The sequence below is a fragment of the Rhinopithecus roxellana genome, chromosome 9, assembly GCF_007565055.1.
Source record: "Rhinopithecus roxellana isolate Shanxi Qingling chromosome 9, ASM756505v1, whole genome shotgun sequence".
NCBI lineage: Eukaryota > Metazoa > Chordata > Mammalia > Primates > Cercopithecidae > Rhinopithecus > Rhinopithecus roxellana.
The window spans coordinates 126,117,571-126,138,607 of NC_044557.1; the positions used below are offsets into that span (position 1 = coordinate 126,117,571).

Consider the following 21,037-nt stretch of genomic DNA (forward strand, 5'->3'; position numbering starts at 1 on the left):
GGCAATGGTAATATTTTTAAAAACTTATTTTATTCTCTTAAAATCTGAAAAAACAAGACTGGGCAACATGGCGAACTCTCGTCTCTACAAAAAAACATAAAAATTAGCTGTGCGTGGCGGCACACCCCTGTAATCCCAGCTACTGGGGAGGCTGAGGTGGGAGGATCACTTGAACTTGGGAGGTTGAGGTTGCAGTGAGCTGTGACTGTGCCACTGCACTCCAGCCTGGGTGACAGGGCAAGACCCTGACTCAAAACAAACAAACAAAAAACCCCAAAAAACCAAAAAAACTTTCATGAGGCCGAAAGTATGGAAAGTAATGACAAGTTAAAGAAAAAAAAAGCAAATGATGCTCAATGTTCTGGATTTCTCTTACCTTTAATAGCAGTTCTGTGACTTCATAATGTCCATATGAACATGCATTATGAAGAGGCACAAGTCCACTAAATGAAAAAAGGCAAATTAAAATACTTAAATTTCAAACAACTTATTTATCCATGAAGTACTAAGAAATAAATAAAATCCAATAAATCCCAATACAATTATATTTTAAAATATTTTAAAGTATTTAATAAAATAATAAAGTAATTCAAAGCATAGCTTATGTTTATACCTTTTGTATTTATCTTGTTTTTTGTATGTAATCCTTGAAGATAATGAAAAAAATACCAAATAGAAGAACATTTTAGCGAAAGGAAGATCATATGCTAACTGACAAATACATGCATTATATATTAAGTATTTACAAGAAATAAATGTTAATTGGTAGTGAACTGAAATATTCCACCATTTTAATTCACTTTTATGGTAATTTCTAGCAAAATAATCAAATATCCAAACTATTATAACTTGCATATCAAACTATTCTAAGTAAGCCAAAAAAATCCCTTTTTTGTGGTGTACGTCTCTTGATGACTCACCTATCGTACACCCATCTGTTTTCAGACATGCACAAGGAAATAGAGACGTACAAGAGCATCAGGCATTTATGCCCCTATACTACTGGGACACCATCCACATATGGCACAAAACCTGGTGCAGGCGAGAGAGCAGCACCAGAAAAAGCAGGTATGAAATGGATGAATTCTTCTGATAAGTGTCTCAAGTACTGAGTTCATTTTTATGTTTCTTAACTTGCGGAGAAGCAAAGTGAAAGCAACTCTTCTTTATGCTGTCAATCACAAGACTGTAACATCATCTACCTTACCTGGCCAGTAGGGTCAACTATCTTTTAGATCTTAAAGTGGGGCAATGAGAAATGTTAGTCCAACACATAGGATAGCAAACCCAATGTTCACATATCCCTGGAGACTTTACAGGAAACTGATACAGTTTTCAAAAATTCACCTATTGGTAAAATAAGTGACATAACTGCTTTCTTGGTTACCACTCATATCCCCTCACATCAACCTTCTAGGTTTTCTCAGTTTAGATGTCCAAGATTTCATCAGAAAAAAATATTTGATATTGTATACTTATGATTTTGGTTTATCAATAAACGATGATCCTTTACTATCAGTTGAATCTGATAGCTATGCTACTGGATTTTCATAATTTTCAATTTGTTTTATTTTTCTAAAATGCAATTAAAGAGTTGAAAAACAGTAACTGCAATTGAGACACAATTTCAACTTCAAGTAACAGAACTGTGATAAAATTAAATTGATTTGGGAAATTATTATGAGAAATATCCTTCATTAAGTAGGTACATGAAAATAAAGCCTGAAATCAGAGTTGTGAACATTCTTAAAATGTTATATAAGCCGTAACAAATGGGACATATGACTTTGTCTAGTGTTTTAAAAGTTCGGAGTATCAGACAAAAACCAAGCATTGAAAGGAAGCAAACTGATAGACCTACCCTTTGTCTTTTGCATGCACATCAGCACCATGCTGAAGAAGCAGCTGCACTATGCGAACTCTGTTGTAGCCCGCTGCTAGATGTAAAGGAGTTGACTAGAAAAGAAAAACACATCCCCTTTTCAGGTAAAAAAAAAAAAAAAAAAAAAAAATCCTTGCTTTGCCATTTCAGATTTAAACACAATGAAAGTTGACACAAAAATACTGCGCTGAAATGTCAAAAATTCACATTTCATAACTTAATGAGAGGTAATTCACTGTCCTCAGGAGTCAACAGTAACGTTAGTGACATCCACCTATTTCCCTAACTTGCTTTTTAAGGCCATCGGTAATCAAACCTTACCCTACCTATTATACATGATTTCCTATTTCTTTCCAACATGAAGCATTCTCACTGCTCTGAGAAGACACACCAGGGTTCATGCTTCCTATTAACTATGCCTTATCCTACTTAAATCCTGTCCTCCTTTCAAGTTCTAATTTTTAAATCCCAATTCTACCATAAAACTTTCAAGATGAAGCTCTTGAAATTTATTTAATAGGAAAGATTGAAAAACATCCCGAAAAGAACAATTTGAACAAACTTCAGTGGAAACAGAAAGGGCAATGGGCCTTATTCGTTCTGTGTGGCTGCTAGTAATGGCCAAAAGCAGTTCGCTATGCTGGGTGCAATGAAACATACCAAGGTGGCATTTAATTCTTCTCTTTTATGTACCACATACACAGGATAAATACAAGAGAGGAATAGTTTCTTCCCAGCTAATTTCTGCCAATGAAACATACCAAGGTGGCATTTAATTCTTCTCTTTTATGTACCACATACACAGGATAAATACAAGAGAGGAATAGTTTCTTCCCAGCTAATTTCTGCCACATTGTATTTTGAGTCAAGTTATTAGAAGGTTCTCTGCTAAAATTTAATACGGTAATTAAAATAATCAAACTTCTCCTCACCTTTTTTTAAAGAATCAGAAATAACTTCATTTTAATTAAAAACTTCTCTGCAACCATAGCAATTTTTCACCTTTGCTAATTTAAAGTTTAAATACCATAACGAGTTTTTCATACAGGCTTTAATATACTTCAATACATTCTCTTTCATTTTTCCTGTCTTCTATTTGGGGTCTGGGGATTTAATAAGATTTTTAATTTATTTTCTTCACCTATTCCAAATGTGAAGATACAAAAGAATTACTAAATATTGTACTATCTATTATAGCTTTTGAGATATTTCATACATTTTACATATTCTGTCAGTCTCTAAGTTTAGAAAGTATTTTGAGCAATGCACAGCTATCAATGAGGAGACCATTCAGATGAGAAGAGTCCTGAACAGGAAGTCAGGAAACCTGATTACATTCCTGGATCTTATGCAACCCACTGAAAGTCATGCTACTCGTGTGTCTCAGCCCCTTCATGTGTAAAATGGAGATAAAATCACTTATCCTCGCTACCCGAAAAACCTGTGAAAATACAGTACAATTTCACTTACCTGTGGTTAATTATAGTCTGAAAATATTAAGTGGAGAATTCCAGAAACAAACAATTCGTAAGTTTTAAGCTGAGCACTATTCTAAGTAGCCTGATGAAATGTGCCCACTTCGTCCCACCTTGGATGGGAATCATCCCTTCCTCCAGCATATCCACAATGAAGATGCTACATATTAGTCACTTAGTAGCCATCTCAGTGATGAGATCAAAAAACCATATATAGGGTTTGGTATTATCCGAGGCTTCAGGCATCTACTGGGCTCTCGAAATGTATCCCCCAAGGATAAGGGAAAACCATTGTAAAGTTTTCTCCCATATAGAAACACATTTTTGTTTGTTTGCTTGTTTTAGATGGAATTTCGCTCTGTTGCCCAGGCTGGAGTGCAGTGGCTCGATCTCGGCACACTGCAACCTCTGCCTCCCAGGTTCAAGTGATTCTCCTGTCTCAGCCTCCCCAGTACTTGGGATTACAGGCATGCACCACCATACCCAGCTAATTTTTGTATTTTCAGTTGAGATGGGGTTTCACCATGTTGGCCAGGCTGGTCTGGAACTCCTGACCTCAAAGTGATCCACCCGCCTCCACCTCCCAAAGTGCTGGGATTATAGGCGTGAGCCAGCATGCTTTTTTAAAATGTAAAATGCCATATAAAAATAGGCAATTAAAATTTTTGTATCATCAAACATGTCCAGTTAAGTTTCTGCTTTGAGATCTATGTCAAATGTTACTGCAAATGATACCATCAGGGAGTATCAACTTCCTTTCAGGACTCTTATTTCACCCTCACTTTAGAAAAATACTTCTGCTGGATAATGAAGTTAACTTTTTTCCTTCATTTAATATTTTAAGGATGTTGTACCACTGTCCTCTGTCTTGCTTTGTTTCAAGACTAGAAATCTGTTATCCTTATCTTTGCTCCTTGGTACATGTGTTCCCCCGCGCCCCGGATATGCTAATATTTTCTCTACGTGAATATTTCACTGACTTTAAGCAATATGATTATGATGTGCCTTGGTATAGTTTTCTTCGTGTGTGTGTGCGCGCGCGCGCGTACACACGCATGCATGCCCACAACTGGAGCTTGCTGTGCTTCTTAGACCTATCTAGTTTTCACCAAACTTGGAAAATTTTTAGCTATGATTTCATCAAATATTTTCCTGCTCCCTCTCACTAGGGAATTATTCCCACTAATATTAGGTTAATTTCAAGGCCTGCTTCTAGGCTTTGGTAGGCAGGGCCAGAGCAGCCTTTAGTGTAGGACACATTTTCCCCCACTACTGAGGCATTGTCCTTTGATGACATCCAGTGAATTATGAGGGCTTTTTACTCTGGCTGGTGGCAACAGAAACTATTACAGACTCTGTGTGAGTTCCTAGGCTTGTCACCTCTAATCTTTCTATGTGGTTCTTTTACTAGCCTCAAGCAGTTTCCTCACCCATGTATTAATCGATACTTATCTGAACACTGTAAGGGGACCCTGTGTGGATCTCCCTTTCCTGGCCCACTGACTTGCTAACTCCTTCCACCTTAGTCTCCCCAAACTCCCAATTTCATCTCCTCAACTCAGGAAGACCATCAGGTTCCTCCTGGTTTTCCCTTCCTTGTGTTAAGGCCTGGAAATTTTTTGGAGGCAGTAAGCTGGAGTTGTTACCCTCTCTCAGGGATAAGTACCATGTACTGCCTGATGCTCAATGTCTGAAAATGTTTCATACATTTTGTCTATTCTCAGAGTTTCAGGAAGCAAAGTAAATCTAGTCCCTCTTACTCTATCTTGGACCACTTTCATGACTGAATTGGACTTTGAAAACTTCCTCCACAGACAAGGACTGCTTTGGAGGACTGGTCAGTAAGTCAGTCAGCAAGCTGGTATATAGCACACAGCTAATATTTAATATTACATAAAAAGGGTCACATCTTTGTTGCTTATGAACAAAAAGATGCTCCATTTTCATATTATCTTTTACATAACTTTCTTGGTATAAAGTTGATTCAATAACTTTTATTTCTTATTCCTAAAAATGAACAAAAGTTCCCAAATGAATGAATACATATGAAAACCTACAGTTTATTTAAAAGGGCAAAACATAGGAAAAATTTAACTAGTTTTCAGATTAAAAACATCATTTAATTGTAAGATTTACAATGCTTTGAAAACAGTAATATATTTAGTTTTTAAATGACTGAAATTTGTATAACTCAAATAAATTAGCAGGCTCTGTAATTAAGGTAGAAAGTGACAGGAAGTCTGAAATAAAGTAGCTGTGAAAAAATGGAGTTGAAGGGTGAGTTTTCAAAAACTATTAGGAAGCAGAATTGATAGCCTCTGACAAATGACTGATCTAGCTAGTGAGAGAGAGAGTAGTTTCCAGTTTGGAAATGCCAATGACAGAAGAACAAAAGAAAAAGAAAGGAGTGGAGGGGAAAGGAGGAGAGCCCAGAGGGAAATAATGTAAGGTCTGGGTTTACTGAATTTAAAGTGCCTAGATGATACCCCAGTGGTAATGTCAGAGAGAGACTTACACATATGGCACTAGAATTCAGAGGAGGTTAAGGCTAAAACAAAAATCTGGTCATCACTAGCATTCACCTAAAATATGTGAATTTCTACCACGTATCTGACACCATGTTAAGTGCTAGGGATAGCACTGAAAACAAGGAAAGTGAATCAGTATTTTGCACTTATGGATCTTCTTCTTCCTCAATATCACACCAAGTGTGATTCTCTTAAGGAAATGCACGTAAATGAATTCTTTATTCAGAAGGGCAAAGGATGAGGAAACAGAAGTCTACATCTTGAGAAGTCAAGTCACTAGAGAAAGCAGGCAATACAATATAAATGCTGTGGATGTGGACAAATCCTGTGGAAGGGGAGTTCAGGACACCCAGGAAGGCTGGAGGATGCTGGTCTAAACCACTCTAGAGGCAAGCAGAGGGAAACGGGGTCAGGGAAGATTCTCAGAAGAAATGCTTTCCGACTGAGACTTTGGATAAACAAAATCACTGAGGCAAAAGAATAAGAACCTTTATTCCAGGTTGTGTGAAGAATTCATGTTAATATTCAGTGGACAAGGTATATTTGAGAAACTTAAGAAAAATTCAGTGGCTAAGTGTAGTGTATGAGATTGGGGAGAGCCTAAGAATAATGAGACATCACTGAAAGACTTGAAGCAGAAAATTACTTAAGATTAGAGTCTTGGAAAGATCACTTTAGTTACTAGGTGAAGAATAAAATTGAAGAGAGGGAGCAAACTCTATGGCAGGAAGGCCTGAACAGAAGGGCACAGGACTAATCCAAGAGAGAAATAATGACACTGTCAGCAAAGTGGCAGTAGCATATAAGTAGGAGTAGCTGAGCTACGAAAGTGGTGAATTCACAGGAAGAGTGAGTGCAGAACAAGCTGGGTGAGACTTTCCAAGTCATCATTCCAAAGTGAATGCTAATCCTGCAACGCAGATAGCATCACTAGAAGGCACATAAAAATAAATAAAATGCATGCAATAAATTTGAGAAAATGGCAGACTGCAAAGAGAAAAAGAACAGACAAATTGAGGAAAAAAAAAAAAAGGATGATTTGCGCAAACTCATGCCACTAAAAGCCCTGAGGTTTTTCAAACTTTGGGGGAAAAAGAAATTCACAACTGCTATTTACCAAATGCTGTCTCCTGATCCAAAGCAAAAGCACCACATACCCTAGGACTAAACCTAGTGAATGGTTACCACAAAGCCAAATTTCTATCTCAACTGCCAAATGGCAAAGCAATGGCAAACGTAACTTTCTCATTGCTAGGATAATTAACAGTGTCGTTGGTTTTAGATAAATAAGGCAGCCCCATTTCTAAAATACTCTCACATGTTACTAGATAATTTGATGATGGTTGTAAACTAGTAAACACAAGTATCAAACATTTAGGACATCCACATACACAGCATAGCAATCACTGCCAGTTTGTACACTTCTGATTTATTTTAAAAACAGATGTTCCTGTTAGGAACATTTTAAAAGACAAATACAAAAACTAAATATTATTCTGCTGTAAGATAAATGTTATCACTGATATTTTCATATCATAAAATGTTAACAGAAAAAAAGGTCTTATTTAAGGAAGTCCCATAAATCAAAGATCTCTTCTTGGATTCAGGCTATAAGAAAAAACAAACTTGAATTTCTCTATCTTTGCTTTTCATCATATAGATTTGTGGTGCAGTATAAAGCATTTCAGGTAGTTTTAACTTTTCCTATACAACCATGCATGCAAGGCTTAGCTAAAATAGTGACAACTGATCAGCCTTTTGCAAAGCTGTGGCCTCAACACAAGTCCAGGAAGCATGATATGAGAAAATGAATAAAGGCTTTTAAATCTTGGTTTTGCATTCTGGCTTTGGACATTTTCCTAGGTATTTGCATTTAATTTATTAATGTCTCTGGGTCTTGGCTTCTGATATCTGTGAATTGTAATCCCTATCACATAGGAATGTTTTATAGATTAAAGATAACTGTACAAAGCACACAATACAGTATTTCTCACACTGGAAAAACTCAACAAATGTTATTATTTATCATCATCTTATTAAGTAGCTTATATACTTAAGGTTTTTTTTTTTTTTTCATTTTAAAATTTAACTTTCAGATACAGGGGCCATGTGCAGGTTTATTACATGGGTATACTGCAATCAGGTAGTGAGCATGGTACCCAATAGGTAGTTTGTTCTTGAACCTGCGTCGCCCCCCTCTAGTAGTCCACAATGTCTACTGTTCCCATGTTTATGTCCACATGTGCTCAATGTTTAGATCCCACTTATAAGTGAGAACATGTGCTACATAGTTTTCTGTTCCGACATTAATTTGTTTAGGTTAATGGCCTCTGGCTCCATTCATATTGCTGCAAAGGGCATGATTTCATTCTTTTTTAGGGCTGTGTGGTATTCCATGGTGTGTATATACCACATTTTCTTTATCCAATCCACCACTACTGATGGGCATCTAGGTTGATTCCATGTCTTTGCTATTGTGAATGGCATGGCAATGAACATACAACTGCATGTATCTTTATCTATTTTCCTTTGTGTATATATCTAGTAATGGGATAGTTGGGCCTAATGGTAGCTCTGTTTTAAGTGGAGAAATTTCCAAACTGTATTCCACAGTGCATAAGCATTGCTTTTTCTCTGCAACTTTGCCAGTATCTACTGTTTTCTGACTTTTTAATAACAGCCATTCTGAGTGGTGTGAGACAGTATCTCATTGTGGTTTTGATTTGCATTTCTGATGATTAGTGATGATAAGCATTTTTTCATATGTTTGTTGGCTGCTTGTATGTCTTATTTTGAAAAATGTCTGTTAATGTCCTTTGCCTGCTTTTTGATGGGGTTGGTTTTTGCTTTGAATTAAGTTCCTTATAGATTCTGGATATTAGACCTTTGTCAGATGCATAGTTTATGAATATTTTCTCCCATTCTGTAGATTGTCTTATTTACTCTGCTGGTAGTTTCTTTTGCTGTGCAGAAGCTCTCTAATTAGATCCCACTTGTCAATTTTTATTCTTATTACAACTGCTTTTGGAGACTTAGCCAAAAATTCTTTGCTCAGGTTGATGCTGAGGATGGTATTTCCTAGGTTTTTCTCTAGAATTTTTATAGTTTTAGGTTTTATAATTAAATTCTTAATCCATATTAACTTTTGTATATAGTGAAAGGTAAGGGTCCCATTTCATTCTTCTGCATATGGCTAGCCAGCTATCCCAGCACCATTTATTGCATAGGGAGTCTTTTCCCCATTAATTGTTTTTGTTGGACTTGTCGAAGATCAGATGATTGTAGGTATGTGGCTTTATTTCTGAGCTTTCTATTCAATTTCATTGGTCTATGTCTGTTTTTTGTACCAGTGCCATGCTGTTTTCTTTATTGTAGCCTGACAGTATAGTTTGAACTTGGGTAGTGTGATGCCTCTGGCTATGTGTTTTGCTTAGGACTGCTTTGACTCTTCGGGTTCTTCTTTGGTTCCATATGATTTTTAGAATAGTTTTTTCTAATTCTTTGAAGAATGATGTTGCTTGTTGGATAGGAATAGCATTGAACCTGTAAACTGCTTTGGGCAGTATGGCCACTTTGATGATATTGATTCTTCTAATCCATGAGCATGGAATATTTTTCCATTTGTTTGTATCATCTCTGATTTCTTTCTGCAGTATTTTATAGTTTTCCTTGTAGAGATCTTTCATCTCTCTGGGATAGCTATATCCCCAGCTATTTCGTTTTATTTGTGGCTACTGTAAATGGGATTGAGCTCTTGATTTGACTCTCAGCCTGGATGCTATTGATGTATAGAAAAGTTACTGATTTTTGTACATGGATTTTGTATACTAAAACCTTGCTAAAATCGTTTATCAGTTCTGGCAGCCTTTTGGTGGAGTCTTTAGGGTTTTTTATACTTAGAATAAAATCACAGTGTCAGTGAAGAGAGGTAGTTTGACTTGGTTTTTTTTCTTATCCAGATGCCTTTTATTTATTTTTCTTGCCTGATTGCTCTGGCTAGAACTTTCTTACGTTATTTCTTAGTGATCATTTATCAGTCGTTATCTTATCTGACCTTATCAGCATTATTTGGTATCACTGATCACTTCTTCCTCCTTAAAATGTTTTCCTCCTTGGCATCTAGTGTACCACACTCCTCGTTTTCCTCCTCCCTCGATGGTTATCCCTTCTCGGTCCTTGCTGGTTGCTTTTCATTCTCTTGACATTGGAGTACTCCAGGAGTCTGTCCTTATACCTCTTTTCTACATTGTCTAACTCATTCCTTTGGTGAGCTCATGCAGTCTTATTATTATTATTATTATTTTTTTGAGAAGAAGTCTCGCTGTGTCGCCCAGGCTGGAGTGAGTGGCGCGATCTCGGCTCACTGCAAGCTCCGCCTCCCGGGTTCCCGCCATTCTCCTCGCCTCAGCCTCCCGAGTAGCTGGGACTACAGGCGCCCGCCACCACGCCCGGCTAATTTTTTGTATTTTTAGTAGAGACGGGGTTTCACCATGTTAGCCAGGATGGTCTCGATCTCCTGACCTCGTGATCCACCCGCCTCGGCCTCCCAAAGTGCTGGGATTACAGGCTTGAGCCACCGCGCCAGGCGCCCATGCAGTCTTATAGCTTTAAATAGCACCCGTGAACTGACAATTCCCCAATTATACCTCCAGCCTAGTTCTCTTTGCTAACTTCCATACTCTGGAGGTTACTGGTTACTATATGGAGTAAATGACATAGAGTCATGAGCTATAATCCAGCTGCCTATGTGACATCACTACATGATATATGTAAGACTTCTCATGCTTTTCTCGTGTCTAAAATGGAGCTCCCCCTAGTGCTTCCCTTGAAACATACGCTGCAGAATCTCCTGTTAATGACAACTCCATCCTTCCAGTTACTCAGGCCAAAAACTTTGCGAGTCTTTCTTGATTCCCCTCTTTTCCTACACACTATGCTCACCCCATCAGACTATTTCTCTTGGCTATGCCTCCAAAACATATCCAGAATCCAATCACTTCTCATCACATCTACTGTCACCAACTTGATGACAGTATCCTCTCTCAGCTGGCTGGTGGCAACAGCCTTCTACTAGGTCTCCTTGCTTCCAGTATAATCCCCTTAGAGTAACACAACATGACAGCAGAGAAATCCTGTTAAAACCTAAGTTAGACATACAGATCTTGTGCTCAATATCTTCCAATGGGTCTTCTTCTTACTCTAAGAAGAAACTGAAGTCTATAATGCTCTAGAAGGCCGTAAACAATCTCCCTGACTTCATTCCACCCCGCAACTTTCTGACTTCACCTTTTCCTCTCCCCTTTCTTCACTCCACTCCACTTCATGCAACTCAAATGCCACAATTATCAGTTAGCTAGAACCACTGAGAATTAAAGTAACTTCTGAAAAATTAAGTTACTAACAAAATATGAATATTTAATTTCACACATAACTTCTTAATAAATCCAAACAATGATGGAAGGTAAAATCTTCCTAAGGATTAATACTAGAATTAAAAGTTCTTATGGATTCATAATGTAGCTATCTGCTTTGGAAGACCTATATACTGTTATGTGCCGAGAATACAAAAATTTAATTACTACATCTTTTGTTTTCCCCACTGAGCAATAAAATCATGACAACTATCAGTATGTCTAGATGTATTATTATATATTTACTCCAAATGTAATTTTAGCATTTACATTTTAATATAAGATGTATGTTGTTATCTCACGAATGGCTGCTGGGTACAGAAGAAAAGGTTTCCTTGCTCTATCATGCTGGGGAAGCTCTTCGAGTTATAACTACCATCTAGACAGAATAGCCTAGCATCCAGCTCACCTTTCGTCTAAGAGCATAAAATAGAAATATTAATTTTTAATTTCTTAGGACTATCATTATTGTTGACAAGATTTTAAAATGAGATTCCAAAATACCAGTATTCCAAATAATTACCTCTTTTCTTCTCGTTCTGTCTTTGGACGATATTTTTTTTTTTTTTTTTTTGAGATGGAGTCTCGCTCTGTTGCTCAGGCTGGAGGGCAATGGGGTGATCTCGGTTCACTGCAGCCTCCGCCTCCTAGGTTCAAGCAATTCTCCTGCCTGAGCCTCCCAAGTAGCTGGGACGACAGGCGCCCACCACCACGCCCCGCTAATTTTTGTATTTTTAGTAGAGGCAGAGTTTCACCATGTTGGTCAGGCTGGTCATGAACTCCTGACCTCAAGTGATCCACCTGCCTTGGCCTCCCGAAGTGCTGGGATTATAGGCATGAGCCACCACGCTGGGCCTTGACAATACTTTTTGAAAGAAAAACGACTGGTCCTGAAAACCACTTGCCACAATCTTTTACTCTTGCACATGTGCCAAAACAATAGTTATTTACTTATGTATCTGTTTCCTAATTCACTGTGAGTTCACTGAGAAAAGAGAACATATCTTAATTTTATGTTTTAAAGGCTTAGCAAAGTACCTTACATATAGTAGCGTATTTAAAAAAAAAAGAATGAATGAGAGTTATGATCAGCTTTTGATTTATATTGCTAAAGGTCAAGAGAGGACAAGGGCAATCCAACACGGTGAATTTAAATTTGTGTGACAGATTTACACTGACACTTCAATACAAGCCCGTGTGATGTTCCACGCATTTCCTAAGAAAGAATAAAATCACAACTGTGAAGCTGTAAGTCCTCAGAGAGCTCTCTAAACTGTGATGTATAGTGTATTTCGTTTTTCTTTAAGATGAAGATCCAGTTTGGCCTAGACCAACTCCTTTGGGGCTTTCTAGATTACCATGACCAACTTGTCCTGGTTTGCCCAGTACATTCCTGATCCTAGGAAACCCACTGATCGCAGCAAACTAAGACGGTTGGTCACCCTACCTTAGCCAGGCAATGTAAATCTGTTTCTTTGCTTCTGGATCTGTTCTGAATGAGAAAATTGTGTGTGCATGTGCATACACTATCAGGTGACATATTGTACTCTACTTTTAGTAGTAAGATTGCTCAATGTACCATCACTTTTATAAACAGTTTTGTAAGTACTACCTCTCTGAACTCATGCGTTCCACGTATCATCTTTATAATTTTTTTTAACTTCCTGCATCTTCCTGTGTCCAGGTCTGGCTTCAAAAATCAAAGTATTGTATATGTATTTTCTCAGTTTAACCAGTCTCAATATCAGTTACTTTACATTTATTCACCATTCTCTCCCCAATAGCTCCTTTTTAAATTATAAAATTAATACATTCCCTCTAAAAATTCAAAAAGTAGAGAAAATATTACAATATAAACATTTCTATTTTTCCCTCCAGCCAAATAAGCCCCCTTCCCAAATGTAATCACTATTTACAGTGGCACAATGGTCATTTCAGATATTTTTTCCATGTATTTGTTTCTCCTCTGAGTTCTTTTTGCTGCTGTTTTTTCCCCACACAAATAGGATTGTTATTATGTTCTTCTATGATTAGCTTCTTTCTCTATTAATATTAGTACATATCTGTCTTATTCTTTGCCATAGCTGTACAGTATTTCCACTGTGTGGCTGTACCATAATTATTTAGTAATGTTCTACTTTTGCTCTGTCTTATCAAAACATATTTCATCTGAATCTATCATTTGGTTAAAATCAATCAGTTTCCCTTCTAAAAATAAAATATTACATTAGCCATTAAAATGAAATTCTTAGGAAAACACAATAAACACATAATTAGCTTTATTAAATTTCTATCAGGCAAAAGAGACATGATTAATCTGCTAAGAATCTAAGAAGCAAAGAGCTTAGTAGCTCTTTGAGACAGTGATATTTAGATGAGAACCCTAAACAAATTAACAGCTAGAGAATTGATATAGGCATGAGTCCATGGAAATAAGTATATTTCATTGTTGATGACTGTCCTTTAAAGGGATTTTTAAGTAGTACCATAATGAAGATCAGGCAGTCTTATGGAAGTTACTTAACTTTTGGAATACTAGAATGATAATTTAAAAGAGAAACCTTGTGGAAAATAAATATTGATTAACAAGGTGAGGTGAAAGAAAAAAAGCTATTTTATTTACTTCTTTATCAAAAAGTATGACTCCTCTGATTTGTCTCTTCTGCAGGTGACATCACTAGATTCTCTAATAGTCGTATGTTTTCTCTCCCATTATGAGTCTTTCTCTCTGGTCCTGGACCTCTTGGTCAGTGGTTCTTTCAAGCACGGTTCTTAGAGCTAAACACATCTAACCACAGATACAGTCTCATCACAGTGGACCATGGCGTGATACTACTCCTAAAACCTAAGGCTGTTTAACATATTAATATGTCTTTAATTCACAGTCTTCGTAATGGGGGAGATGGGTGACAACAGTGCTGACTTCCTCACAAAGTTGTCTTCCGGTTAAAATGACATAGAACCTTTACAGCAACATGGATGCAGCTGGAGGCCATTATCCTAAGTGAGCTAATGCAGGAACAGCAAACCAAACACCACAGGTTCTCACTTATAAGAGGGAGCTAAACAGTGAATACACATGAACACAAAGATGGGAAAACAGGCACTGGGGACTGCTTGAGCGGGGAGCTGGCCAGATGGCTACCCATTGGGTATTATGCTCACTACCTTGGTGATGGGATCATTCGTAAACCAAGCCTCAGCAACACACAGTTTACCCAAGTAACAAACCTGTAAATGTACCCACTCCTGAATGTAAAATAGAAGTAGGGGGGAAAGGCTGGGCGCAGTGGCTCAAGCCTGTAATCCCAGCACTTTGGGAGGCCGAGACGGGCGGATCACGAGGTCAGGAGATCGAGACCATCCTGGCTAACACAGTGAAACCCCGTCTCTACTAAAAATACAAAAACTAGCCGGGCGAGGTGGCGGGCGCCTGTAGTCCCAGCTACTCGGGAGGCTGAGGCAGGAGAATGGCATAAACCCGGGAGGCGGAGCTTGCAGTGAGCTGAGATCCGGCCACTGCACTCCAGCCCGGGCGACAGAGCGAGACTCTGCCTCAAAAAAAAAAAAAAAAAAGTAGGGGGGAAAAAGAATCGGAGGAAGGGACAGGAGGAACAAGACAGAAAAAAAAAGGCATGTGGGATGCAACCAAACTTTTATATATGAGATGCTGTAAAATGAACAACAATAATTCATTAGTTGGAGGGTGGCTCTCTATATATCAAATAGTTAAACTATTTTGACTTTGATAAAAGATCTTCAGTCTATAGTGAGTCTAAGCCAGTGTCCAGTGCAAGATGTAGAAAATAGAAAACATAAGCAATGACTAAATAAAATAAAATGACATAGAAGATACAAAAAGTTTTAAATACAAATATTTTATTAAAAATAACAGGTAAAATTTGGGCATTTTCTATATACTAAGCACTTTTCTAAGTGCATTATATGTATTAGCTTGTTTATACAGCAACTACCTTAGCTAGAAACCACTATTACTTCCAAACAACAAATGAGGGAACTAAGGAACAGGGGGGATTAACATGGCAAATTAAAAGCAGAGTCAGGAGTCAAATCCAGGCAGTCTGACTTAGAAACTCTCATTCTGCCTTTCTAATTATTTTTTCTGTGGGGGCTCAAGTTCTAGATAGGATGTTCAGAAATGGACTAATATAGCTGAGGGGCAAGAGTTACTCTTGGCAGACAGGGATCTCCTTGGTTCTGACAACTTGAGCATTCTGATCCATAGGTCAGTACACATTAAACCCTATCAATAATGACAGTGTGACTGTTCTATCGGATGAGCGCCTCAGAAACGTGGAACTCCGTCAGAACAGAAGCTGCCTAAAAATAGTTAAATATAGCAGGACAAGGAAGAATAACAATATTAAAATTGGAGAGAATAATTGATTCTGCCTCCTTCCCAGTGCAGGATTTTTCTAGATATCTCTAACAGACAGTCACTTGGTCTCTTCTTGCACTAACTCCCCTGCCCCAGTTACTTCCACTGCTTATTAAAGAAGAATGTCCTGACTACCTTCTTGGTCACGCTCTGGTTGGTCAATATCCCTTCTTAAAATGTGACACCCTAAATTGAACACTAAATCCAAAAATGGTCTGATCTAAACAAGCGAGCTCTCTCTCTCTTAAGCAGAACCTGTCAGAGCTATCATAGCGAAGGCTCTAACACTGCATTGGGAGGTTGAAATAGCTGACATTGAGTCCTCATCCAAATAAGATTCTATGAATCCTAGATAGATTACATGAGCAGAGATAAAATAACAATTGATATTTCATAGCCTCAGAAAGGATATTCTTCCAAAGCAACAGATGTACTCATCTTTAGGAAGGCATTTTAAAAGTTACAGAATTTATGAAATATAAAACAAAACTTCTGTAATTCAAGTTGCCATAAATAGTAAAAATGTATTAGTTATTTAGTTATTTATTTACTTATATTTATTCCTAGGTTCAAATGATTCTCCTGCCTAAGCCTCCTGTGTAGCTAGGATTACAGGTGCCTGCCACCACGCCCAAATTTTACATTTTTAGTAGAGACGGGGTTTCACCATGTTGGCCAGGCTGGTCTCGAACTCGTGAACTCAAATGATCCACCCACCTCGGCCTCCCAAAGTGCTGGGATTACAGGCATGAGCCACCAAGCTTGGCCAAAAATTTATTTTTAAAGTGAGAATATAAAGGACTATCTTTATTTTAAATGTATTAGGAAGAGAAAGAGAAGGGAAGGGAGAAGAGCAGATAAGATTGAACAGGAAATCCATAGGGTAATCTTTGTGAGAATAAAGCTCTGAATGCCAGCTTTATTCAATTTTAACATAACATTATCATTGTGGAATCTTCAAGGGGATTTTTCAGCGGCCAGCAATTTGTGTTTCTCTTTTCCAGCCTCAGAATCAGCAGAATTAAAATGTGTGGTGAAAATGAGTTTCTAGCATGCTCTCACAAGATTTGTGTGAACAAAAATGCTTAGTACTCTCCAAGTGTAACATTAGGTTTTCATCATCTAATGAGAAATAGCTGGTAGATTTTATGAAAAGAAAAAAATCCAAGGTTTCTCGGTCTGATAGTAACTTGTTGTTTTATACTTCATCAAAGGAGAAAAGTTTTCACACTACCCAAACTGCACATCAATTCCTTTTTGTAACTCATATTTGCAGTCTCATGTTTTCATATCTAAGCATCAAAGATTCTAAGTAATGGACAACAGATAGAGGTTTTCTTGCAAGAAGAAACCACTTGCACTGATCGGCATTTAATAATTACACAGGAGGGAATCAGTCCACCTTAGATCATCAGTCATTTTAACAGCAAACTGGGAAACAAATTCCTTCAGCTGATTTTAATGTGGCTAAGAGCTCTAGGATTCTGCAGATATGCTGTCACCTCAAAGTTTCTTAAGTGATAAAGTCCTTGTGGTTTCTGCATTTGTATAATGAACGCAGCAGCCAAAAACAGCCAGGAGCAGAGACCTCTAGTTCAGTTCCCTGCCCACAGCCTTCTCTCCCAATTATAATGGGTATTGAACACTCTCTGAAAGTAGGAGATAATTTCATGGGACATTTTTGTAATATTCAAGAGTAGGGTATTATCATGTTACTATTAACAAATTAAAGCATTTTTATTTATAAAATCAAAATATATAACATTTTATATTTAGAACTGATCTATTTCCAAATTTACTAGGTCAGTTATCCAAATATGCATTTCAAGTGATTATGCATAGTATTTACGGTGCTTTTCTAAAGCTTTACTATTGATGGCATTCTTAGTAGAGAATAGAGAAAAACTAAGTCGCTGAAAACATTCTTCTAAAAGGCATAATAATATGAAGATTTTTGACACTTCTAGAAATTTGTTTTCATAATATAATCCTAATTTAACTGAATGAGATGAGTGAATGGATTAATATGCATATGTGTGAGACAGAGAAGCAAGCTCGAGTGATAATCTCCTTAATAAAAGGAAAGAAAGGCAGTGATAAGAAAAAATAACCAGGTATTGACTGAATGCTTAGTATTCCCCTAAAATTTATGTTGAAGCCCCAACCCCCAATATGATAGCATTTGGAGACAGGGTCTTTGTGAGGTAATATGATTTAGATGAGGTCATAAGAGTGGGAACCTCATGATGAGATTAGTGCCCTTCTAAGTACAGACACGAAAAAACTTGCTGGGCCGGGCACGGTGGTTCACAGCTATAATCCCAGTACTTTGGGAGGCCGAGGCGGGTGGATCACGAGGTCAGGACTTCAAGACCAGCCTGACCAACACAGTGGAACCCCGTCTCTACTAAAAAATACAAAAAATTAGCCAGGTGTGGGGGCAGGCACCTGTAATCTCAGCTACTCGGGAAGTTGAGGCAGGAGAATTGCTAGAATCCTGGAGGTGGAGGTTGCAGTGAGCCGAGATCGCACCACTGCACTCCAGCCTGGGCGACAGTGCAAGAGTGTCTCAAAAGAAAAAAAGAAAAAACCTGCTCACCAGAAACTGACCATCTGACCATGATGGAACCTAAACCTTGGACTTCCCAGCCTCTAGAACTGTGAGAAATAAATTTCTGTTGTTTAAGCTACCCTGTCAATGGTATGGCAATCCTAGCTAAGACACTAAAAATGGCATACAATGAATTAAGAAATAGTTTACATTGGTTTTATATTGTGGCCAAACAACTGTTTTAATAATGACAATTCAAAGTTACAGATAATTTCAGAATTCTTAAATCCATAATTAACTTATCACTTTCTTTTAGCCATTTTTCATCAGGCTGGAAGAATTTCCTGAAATCAGACTTCTGTTTGCACCTAAACAAGCTTTTTTTTACCCAATACAGTCTTTTACTTAAATAACTTTTTGCAGAATACTCTACTGCCAAATGATATTAACTGAACACTCTGTTCAATCCAAAGGGTACTCAAAATCATAATCATTACAGAGATATTTTAAAGTATCTTTATCATGTAATATTTAATCCATAAAAACATGTTAAGTTATAAAGCATAATATTAAAACACCATCCAGCACCCATTCAGTTGGAGAACTGGGACATCGGCAATACCACAGAAGCTATCTTGTGTATTTCTTCCTGCTCTTTCTCCTTTGCCACTCTGTGACATGGGTGTTTTTCCAGCTACTGCTATAGTTGTAATCCACTCTACTAATGTGAAGTTTGGTTTACTTGTAAAGGCAGAAAGAACACTTTAAACTTCGATTCTAAGAATTTTAAAAACAGACGCTGAAGTGTCATATTTGTAATCTGGCTTCTAAATAAAATTTTAATAATGACTCACACTCATGGCCAAAGGATTTAGTACCAACTCCCTCCAGTCCCTTGAGCAGTCTAAAGTGGAAAACAGCAGGAAACTCGTGCTTCAGGATATGAGGGCAGGACAATTCAAAGCAAGGACGGTGGCTAAATAGAGGTAAATAGACAACTAAGTTTTATCATTTTGCTGCTTTTTAGCACTGTGGTCGGTCCCCTTCTACTAAAAATTCATTTCTCCAACAGAGAAAACAGTGCAGTTGGCACTGGTACTAATTACCCTTACCAGTAGAAATGTCATGCTTGACAAAATAGAGATTGTTTTAGTAGAAGCAATTCCCGAATGAAAAATAAAAAAGACATTTTCAAGTCCTTATTGGTACAAAATGAATATACACAAGCATAAAGATTTTATACAATATACCCCAACATAAGTATGCAAGCAAACTTGCGCTAAGGGATTTCAGCACTACAGTAAGATATGCATTGCTCAGCAAGATGTACTCCGAAGAAGTGATTTGATTAGATATATAATTAAACCTAAAGTATTTGAAGAGTTCCCCAATGCAGACTTACTGCATTTTGACCTTCTTGTAATCCCAAGTAGCATCTCAACTAGGATCCATAAAAGTTAGAAATTTAAAACTGGTATGACCTTTTATCTACCAAGATTTGGCAAGAATGGAGGATGATAAAGGTCACTATAGGCCAGAGAGAGCCAGATATGTACGCCCAGGTAATGCTAACACTTTCTTTCTTAAAGGGGAAGAGGGCTCCACATAAACTTTATTGCAGATACCATGAGTGTTCTATCCAGTGTGAGGATACAGTCTCTTATGAAATTCAATTCTGCATTATGGGTAATTGCTACTAACTCTGCTGAAAAATAAGTAACAAAATATATTATAATCTTGAAATGTTAGAGTCAAAAGGTACTTTAGAGCTCAATGGCCCAAATTCTTCATTTTTTTAGGCTACAAAAATTGAGAACTCAGAGATATGATAAAACTTGCCATGAACACATGGCTAATAACAGCTGAAACTTAAAACCTGGTCTTCTAGCTTCAAGTTCCTGCTTTTTCCCACAATACCATGATCCCAAAAGATGCACATAAAATTATATTTTTGCATTCCTGGGGGGGAAATACTTAAATTGTAAGATATAAATTCAAAAGAACTGAACATATCTAAAGATGTAAATATATTTGGGAAGATATTTTAAAATCCTCACTTATTCTTCCAAGTAACTATGAAAGAATCATTTGCAGTAATCAAGCTGAAAAAAAGATGGAATCTTTCTTGCCCAATAGATAATAAGCACTGAGTTATGTTTTCTTTTAGTCAGGTATTTCACTTATGTATCACTATATAACAAACTCCCCCAACAGCGGGGAATCACCTGGGCAGGTCTTCTGCTCTATGTGGTATGAGCTATGGTGCTAGGATGGCTGATGTCACCCTAAGGATGGATCGGGAACTCAGATGGGGTTAAATTGTCTGGGACGTGTGGATAGTTTGAATCATTAAGAAACTTCCATACGCACTCAGGTGGGTCTGTTGGCTAGGGGGCCTCAGTTCTTCACGTGGACCTCGTCACATGGCTGCTTGGGCTGCCTCATGGCATGGCAGCTGGGTTCCAAGAAGAAGAATTACCAAAAAAGAGACTAGCAGCTGCCAGGCCAACTCAGGGGCTTGTCCCGAAAAGGATAGAGTATCACTTGTGCCTTATTTTATTCAAAGCAGTCCCAGGCTAAGCTCAGAGTCAGCGTGGCAGAGGGCTAGACGAGGGCATGAATAATAAAAGGGATGGTTTATTGAGGCATCTCCAACGTACAACCTACCACATAAAGATTGTTAAAATCTTGGCCAAACACAGTATTTGGAAAAAAGTGTTTTTCCACTTTTTTCCGAGACGGGGGTACTGACCAAGAATAATGAGACGGAGGTAATGACCAAGTACCCCCG

The 21,037-nt window shown here is 37.7% G+C and overlaps 1 protein-coding gene across 1 annotated transcript in view; it reads right to left on the bottom strand.

Moving 5' to 3' along the window:
- Positions 1-21,037, bottom strand: part of TNKS (tankyrase) — a 222,642-nt gene that overhangs the window by 79,471 nt on the left and 122,134 nt on the right. Inside the window, exons 6-7 of the mRNA XM_010353450.2 lie at positions 1,862-1,956; positions 377-443 (exon numbers count right to left, since the gene is read on the bottom strand). Coding sequence (XP_010351752.1) covers positions 377-443; positions 1,862-1,956 — 162 coding nt within the window. The remainder of the gene's footprint in view (positions 1-376; positions 444-1,861; positions 1,957-21,037) is intronic.